The sequence below is a fragment of the Adiantum capillus-veneris genome, chromosome 3 (genome assembly GCF_014529385.1).
Source record: "Adiantum capillus-veneris isolate H3 chromosome 3, ASM1452938v2, whole genome shotgun sequence".
NCBI classification, from domain to species: Eukaryota; Viridiplantae; Streptophyta; class Polypodiopsida; order Polypodiales; family Pteridaceae; genus Adiantum; species Adiantum capillus-veneris.
Genome location: NC_140933.1, coordinates 53,283,405 through 53,294,202, shown reverse-complemented (window position 1 = coordinate 53,294,202; position 10,798 = coordinate 53,283,405). Strand labels below are relative to the sequence as shown.

At 42.3% G+C, this 10,798-nt stretch overlaps 1 protein-coding gene across 1 annotated transcript; it reads right to left on the bottom strand.

Moving 5' to 3' along the window:
- Positions 1-751: 751 nt before the first annotated feature.
- LOC147460930 (linoleate 9S-lipoxygenase 6-like) lies at positions 752-9,660 on the bottom strand. The gene is made up of 10 exons (XM_086508618.1): positions 8,936-9,660; positions 8,744-8,825; positions 7,575-7,870; positions 6,810-7,050; positions 6,074-6,433; positions 5,849-5,934; positions 5,666-5,773; positions 2,131-2,432; positions 1,742-2,026; positions 752-1,649 (listed from the first exon to the last, which is right to left on the bottom strand). The coding sequence occupies exons 1-10, from the start codon at positions 9,116-9,118 to the stop codon at positions 896-898; spliced, it is 2,697 nt and encodes an 898-aa protein (XP_086364744.1). The 5' UTR covers positions 9,119-9,660; the 3' UTR covers positions 752-895.
- Between the last annotated feature and the right edge of the window lie 1,138 nt (positions 9,661-10,798).

Here is a 10,798-nt window from a genome sequence, read left to right as displayed (position 1 = left end):
CATCATGGAAAACATGGCTAATAATAGCTACCATCCTACATGTTTTGTGTGTAAATCCAACAACCATCATCATATTTTCATCAAGAAAATATTTACCAACAAGATTGAATGCTTTCTCCAAAACTGGTGTGGCAATATCTTTAAGGAAAATATACCAAAATAGCCCTCTAATTGTGGAAATTCCCAAAATACCCCTCAAATTTCACAAATTCTCAAAATACCCTCGTATCTATTTTGGTTGGATTGCTCAAGATTTTTCAATCTTTATTCCTTTTCGACAACTGAGATCCATTTTTGAGTGCTTAGCATGTAATTTGTCACAAATTACCTCGCAAAAAAAAGGACAATTATGTCTAAAAATAATAAAGCAATTCATCTCCAAAACCTACATAACCAACATAAATTCTGGCATTTTGGGAACTTATGACAAAATATTGGAGGCATTCTAGGAATTTTTTAAATTTGAGGAGTATTTCGGGAATTTCCACAAAGTAGAGAGGTATTTTGGTAATTTTCCCTATCTTTTGATTGTTTACTTTTGTAAATATAGTTAGTATTGAAAGGTGCTTTCATAGTAGTTTAAAACATAAGTAAAACCGTGTTGTTTATATAAAACACGGGGTCAATTATCTACTTAATTAACTAAAACAAGTTCCCACACCGACCATTGGGTTACTAATTTAAAAGTGTTGTCTCAACTTACAATCATGCCACTTTAAGGATTCAAAAAAATGCCAAATTGAGAGGAGCAAGAGAAAAAATGTAGTTTAGATTTTTCAAAATATAGTGGAGAAAATAGCAAAAAGTAGCTAAAATATCCTATTGGAGAAATGGATATAGGAAGTATGTATAGTACCATGAGGACCATTTTGGAGGTAACTCACAAACCTTATCATCATATCGACGTGCTATTTGGTATACCCATGTTGGTGATACCTTCTTTGGAGCTAGGATACATAAGAGTGTAAGGTACTTGGACGTCGCCATATCTATTAAACAGCTTTGGATTACTGTTTCTTTCATTGATATTCCGCTCCACTGCAACAAGCCTGTCTTGAAACCTTTCAAAGGCATGCATCACCTCTGCATTGCTGGTCCAATATGGTGACGATCTCTGCCCAAGGTACTCCTCATTGGAAGCATGTGTTGACAGGAGCTCAATGATGGCAAGCCCAAGAATTGCTTGGAAAGGCGATGATATCGATGACAGAAAGAAAGACTCCGGATTTTCAAAAAAGGAATCATATTCAGGGGTACCTGGAGAAGGCACAAGTCGACGCCCCATTGTCGGCCTATATGGAAAGTGCCCTGCAAATGGGTATTGGCCAAAATTCACAGCAGCATGATGGGCAGATGCCAACCATATGATGGTCGTCAATACCGACGCTAGACTGTCGATGCTATGCATTGAAGGCCACCATGATTCATCTTTCTTGTCACCATGCCCCTTTTCTATCACTTCTTGCCACCATCTTTGTAGCTCGACGTCATGCTTCACATGGATGTCTGCTTTGTAGTAAATGGTTACATAGTCCCCCACCCATGTCTGTACTGCCTCCCACACTTCCAATCCATCTACTGCATACGGATAGTCCTCTATCAATAGTCTCACTCCATGTTTGGCATTTGAATCCTGCACCGCCATTCCTCTGATTCGACCCATGAAATGAGTTATCATAGCCATCAAACAATTTTAGGCATCCAAGACTATTCTGGCAATTTTCCTTCTTAAAAAGCTCACCTTTTGATTAAATCAGCTGGTAAACCTTGCTCGTTGAATTGCCAGCCCTTGTACATTGCAGACGATAGCTCAAGGGAATACCTTCCTGCTGTGAATGTCCGCTCAACAAGCCCACCCTGGATTACATTTCCTGTATCTGCATTGAGAAGAATCTTTCGAGCTATAGCATTGATGTTCAACGTATTCTTGAAATGAGGGAGGAGCAATATCATTAAAGGATGCATAGCACTGAGCTGCCGATGAGAGGCGATGATGAAGGGCTCTATGGAAGCATGGGTCCTTACACTACAAAAACAAGACCAAAAAACCAGCACCCATGCGTTATTTTGAGAGCATACACATACACAAGCATAACAAATGAAAGGCTACAATCCGTAAATGTCACTTACAAATGGCTGACAAGTTGATGTACTGGTGTATCGTTAAGAATGGCATGAGTTTTTGCAAGCTTCCATAGCCCATGTTGATGCTTATCAGAAGTAAGGGGGGGGACAAACACTCTATCAAGCCTTCTTTTCTCTGTAAGCAGGCTCAACTCTATGGCTACTGGCATCAAAGCACCTTTCTTTGTTAGAAAGAAAATAGAGCGAGAGGCATACGCCTTGTGATTCTGCAATGCATTGATCCTCTTAATGAATGGTAAGAAGGCATCATGGTAGTCCAGCATGTAGAGCTTGTTTTGCCTCAATGCCTGAATGTACAGGCGCAAATACAAAATCGACAGTTAATTAAGAGCTGAAAATAACACAAACTTAATTTGCTAGCTTGCCTTATTCTATATAATACAATACAATGCAGAAAGGTATTATGGATAGATTATCTGCATGGACACCTAGATTAGCTACCTTGCCATCTTGTAACCACATCATCATCTATCCTCCAAGCAGTGACTGCATGGCAACTAATTGCAAGGACTCCTACAAAAAGAGTGAGGTGTGGCCGATCAAGTCAGGTGAAGATTTTTCAACTTGGTCATTAATGGTCATGCTTAGAATCATTCATGGTCATGCCTAGCCCGGGTTTTGACTCTTTATATGGCTATCCAGTCTCTCGCAGTTTGTACAGAGCTTGGCATTAGATTTGGACAGAGCACCTTGTTTCACTACTCGTGAAGGCTGGCTTCAGAGGTTACCTGAGGAATTGGGATTTCCTCAGATAAACACTTTTAGTTTGGTCCGGTCGGTCATTTTAGGTCTGAATTTGGGGTTTCCTTTTTTCCTGTGTTTTCATGGGGTTTTTAGGTTCTTCCAAGTTCCCAACATTTTTCCTTTTGAGTGTTTGCCCTACCTCCCTATATATATGGGTGTAGGTGTAATGTGCAACAGAAGTGATTTATGATAAATGCTAAGGATGAGTGCTCAGTGCGTACTCAAGATTCCTTTTACTCCTTGAGAGATGTGCAAAGACTAGAGAGAGAAGAGATAATGATATTGAGAGAGAGAGAGAGAGAGAGAGAGAGAGAGAGAGAGAGAGGACTAACACCAGATGGGGTCCCAAGGTCCCCTCCAAGGGCCCCCCTCTAGTGATCTAAAGAGGTTTTTGCTTTAGATTGCACGAATGTTAATACAATGGTTCTAATTGGTCCTAGATGTTGAGATGTTGATGGGATCTTGCTATTGATGCGAGCTGAAAACTGAAAACGTTGGGCTGATATGACTTGGTCTGCAAACTGACAATGAGGCTAGGCCGCAATCTGATAACGCTGGGCTGATTTTGCTACTGAAGTTAGCGATGGGCTGATGGCTGAAAATGTTGGTCGTGAGGTTTTAATAGGCTTGCCCAGCCAAGCCTTCAGGTTATATTAAAGGTGACCCCGAGGGTCACCATTTCCACAAGTCAATCACTACCACCAGCACCCAGCCTGGCGTTTTAAGCATTACAGTATCAAATCCACCTAAAACACCCTATCAACATGCAACTACTATAAAGTGCCTGCGCAAGTCTTGCTTACAAGCTCCCTAAGGTTCTAAACCTTAGAAGTAGGAGTTAACTTGTCCACATGCAGTCATTCATCATGGTTTTGAGTTGTAAAGTTTAATCACTCTTTAACATTTTCTCTCGCTCTCACATGCTACTGCACCTGCACACACTTACATTTACATCATTGCTCATTCGTCTCGTTGAAGTCCATGCAACACGAAGGTCTTGTCTCTTGCAAAGTATTTCTACTCAAGGTGATTGTGGTGGCCACCCAACAATGCCGTAAATTGCTCCACTCTTTAACTATTCCTAATCGACCTTTGTTGCCATTTTCCATAGATTTTAGGTCAGCGAGAGAAAACATGAAAGCAAAAGATCGAAACAATAGCACAAACCATAGTTCCAAGAAATGGCCATTTTAAAGCTTGCGTTCCCTCTTTCCAAGTTTTCGCGTTCCAAATACCGATTTTATTTTAGACATGACTATCCGTAACAAAGAATGGCAATTCATGCCCGTTTCTGTTCCCCATTCCATGTTTCGATTTTCTTTTCCCGGTCACTATGGCACAAACATTTACTCACACACGCACACCATGAAAATCCCTTTACCCAACCACTCATCACCTCACATGCATGAACACATCGTACACAAACGTGACAAGCATGTGCAGAATGCGAGCAAGGAAAGAGTTCAATACCCTAATATAGGCAAACACATAAAACGTGAAAACAGAAACGGCACAGAGAGAAAAAAGAAAAAAATGAGCATCACATATAAGGGAAGGCAACACAAAAAGAACGTGACAACCAAAAGAGATAATACACAGTGCAAAAGGAAGAAAGGCGCAAGGTGTCGAGCCTCCACACTGTTTGACACGGGGGTTTTCAAATGAGATCACCTATGAGAGTCATTCACGTCGTCGGATGTGTTTTTGTAAATTCGGAACGAAAAGTAAATTCGAACCAACATGTAAATTCGAACCAGTAGATAAATTCGGGTCCGCACCTTGAGCTTCAAACCCAAAACCTCCCACGTGCAGTACATGTGCTCTAACAACCACGTCCGCATGCGTTCATTGAAATATGTGGTATTTCAATGTCACATATGTCGGATCAATTTGTAAATTCGAGATAGTTTTATAAATTTGGGCCACACAATCTTGTAAATTCGAATCACGTGAATTTGTAAATTCGGCCGTCCGATCGCACTGCCTACAATGCGTGCGCCTCACTATTCTCACCTTCACGCTTGATCCCATTTTGAAGGGGCCAGTGCCATATAGAGGGGTACCGAGGCCAGCAACGCTGGGTAGAGGCGCTTGCAGGCTATGCTCCCTCTCTCTCTCTCATCGCTGCCAGCAAACCCAATAAGAACGTGAAGCGAGGTCTTGAAAACTAGCAACAACAGACCCTTAGTCCCTTTAAGGACAGGCCGCCCATCAATGTGCATCAAACACAGAGTGGCAATGTAGATCAACGCAGAGATCAAACCTGCAGAATAAAGCAAAGGCTATGTAAGCTGCAACCCAACTTCTGTCATTTCACTTGCTTTTCTGGAATAATGAAGTTCTATAGGCGCGGCTCTGTGAGGGAGCCTGTCCTTTAAAGCTGTCATGGAACCTCTCTCCGTTCTCTTCATGTTAAGCTTAAGTTCCCAAAGTAATCAGGAGGCAACTTCTCCTCCTGGTTTTGCCTCAGTTATCTTTATTTTGTGTGTTGAGAGGGTTTCCCCTGGACATATCCAGTTTCAACTGGTTTTCTTGTCCTCCTCTCAATTTTATGGAATATGGCATTGGGAATTGAAACCAGATCACCAGGCTACAATCCCGATAACTCGACTTTGTGCGCACCCAACCAGACAATTGGCTACTATCCTGTTTGCATAGTAGTACAGTCTCACAGCCTTCTGAGATTTGTTATTATGTAGATTTAGGGTTTAGGGTTCAAGCAAGAGCAAAAAAAACACTTGAAGTGAAAACAAAGTTATGGAAAAGGAGGGCCTACCTCTGCAGCAGTCATCCCCTCCAAGTAGGGCTCTATGTGATCCGGTCTGATGGCAGAGACTTGCGGTCCATATTCTCGGGGATCAAGCTTACTCATAGGAGGGAAGTCCTACAGAAAAGCCTCAATTGTAAACTCATTCAGAAGGAGTTCTAAGATCCCAAGAAAAGAGCAGTGCATGCTTACTTTCACCCTCTCAATGGTGAAGGGATGCATCCCACCAAGAGTCTGACGACCAAATTCAAAATCAGTATTCCATGCATCCTTGTTTTCTACACCATCAATGCATGCATATGAGTATTATACTGACATTCCTACTTTACAGAATCTTATGATTTCTCTATGTTTCTAGTTCTCAATGTACAAATCCACCATGCAATCAATAGGCAAAAAGTTGTTTTTCAGACATACTATGGATGACAAGGGGAAGTGGAAATTTAAGAAGGTTTGTATCGCCCGTGCTCCTATCAGTAGTTAGCTGGGATAAGATCTCATAAGCAGGCCTCATATACTCTTCTTCTTTTTCTTTACTAGCTTGTAACGACGGCGTGGCTGGAAGATCTATCCCTTTTGCATAGAGATTGTAAACATCTTTCATGGTCTTGAATTGCTCAATGCCCTTGAAAACAGACTTCACTGCAGGTAAAAGGAGGTGAGACGCGGCTTTGATCGCACCAGCTGTAAAATCTGCGGTCTTTGTGTAGTCAAATATCTCATCTCTCGGAATATATATGAGCTCCAAGAGAGAAACTGGTTTCTCTGTTTTTGGATCTGTAAGAACACAATAAAAAATCAAAAGCATTGACAGGCAATTATTGTGCTACCTTTCCTTAGTAGAGAGGATCCAGACCTCCAATACAATACAAATTCCATTGGTGAATGCCACACCCATGCAATCTTTCATAGCTTAACAACACACTTGCGATTACTGTAATGCAAATCCCAAATAATAGGCGAGTATATGGCGAAACACATCAGTCGTAATGCTTCGTTCATAACCATAGCCACAAACATGTAGGCAAGCATGCACTTCAGCAATGACCAAAATGCATAGACATTTCACCCCATGTTTCAACACACACAATTTCAAGCTTGGAAGCACATGTCTCTATGTCCTAACCGTAGGCCACCATCCACTAAAACTTACCTGACTTGTTGCGTTCACGGCCCGTGCGGCATCTTCTTGGATAAGGAAACTCTTTTGATCCTCCTAAAGTAGGTCTTGCGTTGTTCTCTCCTTCATCGGGGGTCCCAAGGTCATTGTAAACATCATAATCATAAATTCTATCGACATTTCTTCTTTCTCCCGTTCCATCACCTTGTAGCATTTTGAGCTCCTCATTTCGCAAACCCATAAGGCCCGGTGGTGTTTGATTGGGGAGGTAGGCCTATGTGCATAAAATGCAGGACTATCAAGAGATGTATAATGCCATAAAACTGTGGAACAAGCATCCATGTCCATAACAACATAATTATATCTACACATACGTGTGTGTGTGTGTGTGTGTGTGTGTGTAAGATGGTTGTTACTAGGTCTCTCTACTAGATAGGAAAAAAAAAATTACATATAAAGCTTACCATACCCATAGACAAGTAGACCGAAAGGGAAGAAGGCCAGGGAAGAGAGTGAAGAAAATCAAGCCTTTCATTATACATACATGATGTGTGTGCGTGTAAACGTGTACGTACGATGTTTAGATATGTGTGTGTGGACATGATACACGTCTAGACAATAGGAAAACATGCATAATAGGTGGGAGAGGAGTGAAATGAATCAAAGATGAGCTTCCCTTAAGACCATTAATTGATGAGGTTAGATTTCTATGCCCCTTTGCCTTTCAGAAAATGCAGCATAAGCGACAACATTCCGAAACTACAATACTTGACCCAAAGGACCTTGAATCATCCGCACCTGATTGGTGAAAAAAACACGGGGGCTGTTGTAGTTGATGGCATTGTAGATCCAAGAGTGACAAGAAAAATAAAGATGCTGGCCAGGATTATCAGGATCATGAAGAGTTACTGACTCAAGGTAAAACTCGTCGTGATGGTGGTTCGTCACAAGAAGGGCACCCGGAAGACCAAATTCTTTGTCTATGGTAAAGGTGATGGAATATGTCGAGCCCTGGTCCGCTGCCAGTTGATTGTGCTGTGCATCCCAATTTCGAAGCTCCGCATTCTTGCTCACACGTGCTGCCCCATCAGTTGCTGCTTTAAAAAAAATGCACTCTCTCATAAGCAGGCTGCTTTATGACTAGATTTGAATATAAGCCAGGAATCCAAGAAGCTCGCACATTCCAAAGGCCATGGATAAATTTCGGCTAGCTTGCATGCGTGTAGGTGAAGCTGACCTGCACAGCCGGTAACGGCGCTTTTCGGGGGGGGGGACCACAAGTTGTTAAAATATCAGGTGCAGGCGACAACGGGATCGCAAGTGCACGCATCTAGCGTAGTGGTGAGGGCCTCTCATCTTGGGCTAGAGGTCCTGTGTTCAACCTAGCCGTGTGAAGTCCGTGTTGACCTTTTGGTCAAACCTTGCCAGTAGGTTGTTTTCAACTGGCAACTGGCTTCACTTGCTTTGCCACGAGGGCTAGCAGGCCGAAATTTAACGAAAACCCATTCCAAAAGGGGTGAAAAGAATCATTGGTTGTTCTTTGCAACTTGGCACACTTGAGAAAGGAAGGAAGTGAGTGAGGATGCATGTGTGTGTCGGTGGGTGTGCACATGTGCGTGCACACACACATACTTCAGTGGTTTGAGGTTTTGTATGATTGTTTCTTGCTTTCTGGTGTGGTTTCACCCATCTTGAGTTGGCCATATCTTGTGCATTGCTCTAATCCATGAAAATTTAGTTTTACCCAAAAAAATGTGTGTGTGTGTGTGTGTGTGTGTGTGTGTGTGTGTACACGTGCACGTCGTGTTCTTTGTATGCTTGTGTGCTTCAGTAAGGAGTTATCGCATGGACTATATGTGGTTTACAATTCTGAGGTTTTGCAACAGAACTACAGCAATACACTAAAATGCGTATACGCAGCAAACCATACAGGGAATGAAATATTTGGGGAGAGAACAGCAGAATACCTGATGAGCTATGAGAGCTTACAAGCTGAAACTTAACTTTTTGCCCCAAAAATTCATCAATCTGACCTCTTATGTGGGCAACCTGATGATCAAGAAAAAGAAGGAAAAAAAGGGTCCAAATTTTGTTTTTGCTAACTTTTAAAAAGTCCCCACATCTTTGAAGCTCTAAGGAAAAGGCAAGGGGCAAGAGACCTGGTCATTCAAATCAACAAAGCCTTTCGGACGAAGGAGAACTGTGCCAGAGAAATGCGGCAGAAGGCGGTCTTCAAGTTGTTGTTGCTGCTCATGATCAGCATTTGCATGTGGGAGGAATAATCTCTTCACAGAAGCTGCCATCTTCTTTAACAGCATCACTATAAATGAAATGCATTCCATTTTTGTTGCAAACCACAGGGAATATAAGAATCAGAATCCGTTTCTAAAAAAGCACTTAACAGCCAGACACAAACTTTTGCTCGTAAACCGAATATAAAAACCCTTGACAGGAAAATGAAAGCTTTTAACAAGCCCACTCTCTTGCTTGAGCACCCATTGCCCACAACAAAGCAAGCTCAAGAAAATGGCTAATCTGTCTGCTTAAAACAAGGGTTTCTTCTTCAAGTAAAAAAAGAAAATCCTACTAAGAAGCCTGGGCACGGACACAGAGAGCTAGAGAGAGAGCTGGTTCTATGTTTCTGCATAGCCAAGCTTAACAAGGGAGCAGGTTGATGGTGGCTCTTCCACAGCTTAAAAAGAAACAAGGGGATTTACGTACTGCAGATTTAAAGTAAAAAACACTCTATACTGTGCAAGTTTGATGTAGCAAAGACTCATTCCAAAATGCTAGGCTAATGCACCGTGCTGGCAATGTGTGTGCGAGAGAGAGAGGCGGGGCGACTCTTAAGCTTTGAAGTTCAAACGCGCGTCTCTCTCTCTCTCTCTCTCTCTCTCTCTCACAGAGTTCCCACTTGATTAGGCTACTCCTTGAGTTTGAAACGATCTACATGTACCTCAAGGCTAGCACTGTACACACACAGTTTCCCCTCTATTATAAGGGTACTTCCACACGAAGAGGGGGTAACTCTTATGAGTTATAAGAGTTACCCCCTCCACTAACTGCACCTCAACAAGGTCCAGTTGATGAATTGGACATTACCCCCACCTGAACGACGTGTGTTTGTGAGACCACTGAAGTCAAATCAAAATCGCATGGAGCTTCTTTTACGATTATCCCCCTCCTTGTGCGGGGCACCTAAGTTTTGAGTTCACAACTCATTAGATAGATTTTTCAAGTCTCTTGGGATTAGTAGGCGGAAGGGTATAAGTCCCAAAAAGGACTTGCTTTTCGCAGAAACGTCCAACACTCTTTGGTCTAGAGTGTTAGAACTAAATCAAACATGAAAGCCATAGTTCCTACCACTTTAAAGCTTCCTTTATTCTTTCTCTCATAGCCCGCACACGACTCACCATGGTTGTTTAGTTTCATGGTAAGTATGGGGTAGGGCAAAAGGAGGACTGCACACCTCGTCACTAATTGACACCTCCCTAGGGAGGTGGGATCAATAGTCCACATTAGGTGCTGCAAGGCTAGAGCAGTCTGGGCATCAAATCGCCTTTTGAACTAGGTGTGAACTAACTGTGAACTCCACAGGTATGTGCACCACACCAAATTTGGTGTGAACTCAATGTGAACTTGGGAGGGTCTGTGCACCACACCAAATTTGGTGTGAGCTCGATGTGAGAACTAGGTGTGAACTTATCCGCAATGATGTGAACTATAAACTTAACACACACACATCTATCAACAAGTGCGCGATAGATTCGCAGTGTAGAGTCAATCTCAAGGGAGAGAGGGGGCAATGGGTTCAAACCCCAGATCCGAAAACATGGGAATTTTTTGCATATCCTAGGTGATCCAATGGTCACAATCATCCGAAAATCATAAGTCATTGATCCCACCTCCAAAAAGGAGGTGTCAATTAGTGATAAAGAACTGCACACTTCAACTTGCGTGTGCGTCAAACATGTCTAATTCTTATGCTTTTATCTAAGAAACTAGTATGTAAGGTTGGGGTC

Bases quoted from the DNA above. Each gene is read 5' to 3' on its own strand.
- LOC147460930 (XM_086508618.1), bottom strand. From the start codon at position 9,118: ATGGAATGCATTTCATTTATAGTGATGCTGTTAAAGAAGATGGCAGCT. The intron at 7,051-7,574 runs GTGCGGATGATT...TTATGCACATAG, and splicing joins GTGTTTTTTTCACCAATCAG to GCCTACCTCCCCAATCAAAC. The intron at 1,650-1,741 runs GTGAGCTTTTTA...GGGTCGAATCAG, and splicing joins CCAGCTGATTTAATCAAAAG to AGGAATGGCGGTGCAGGATT.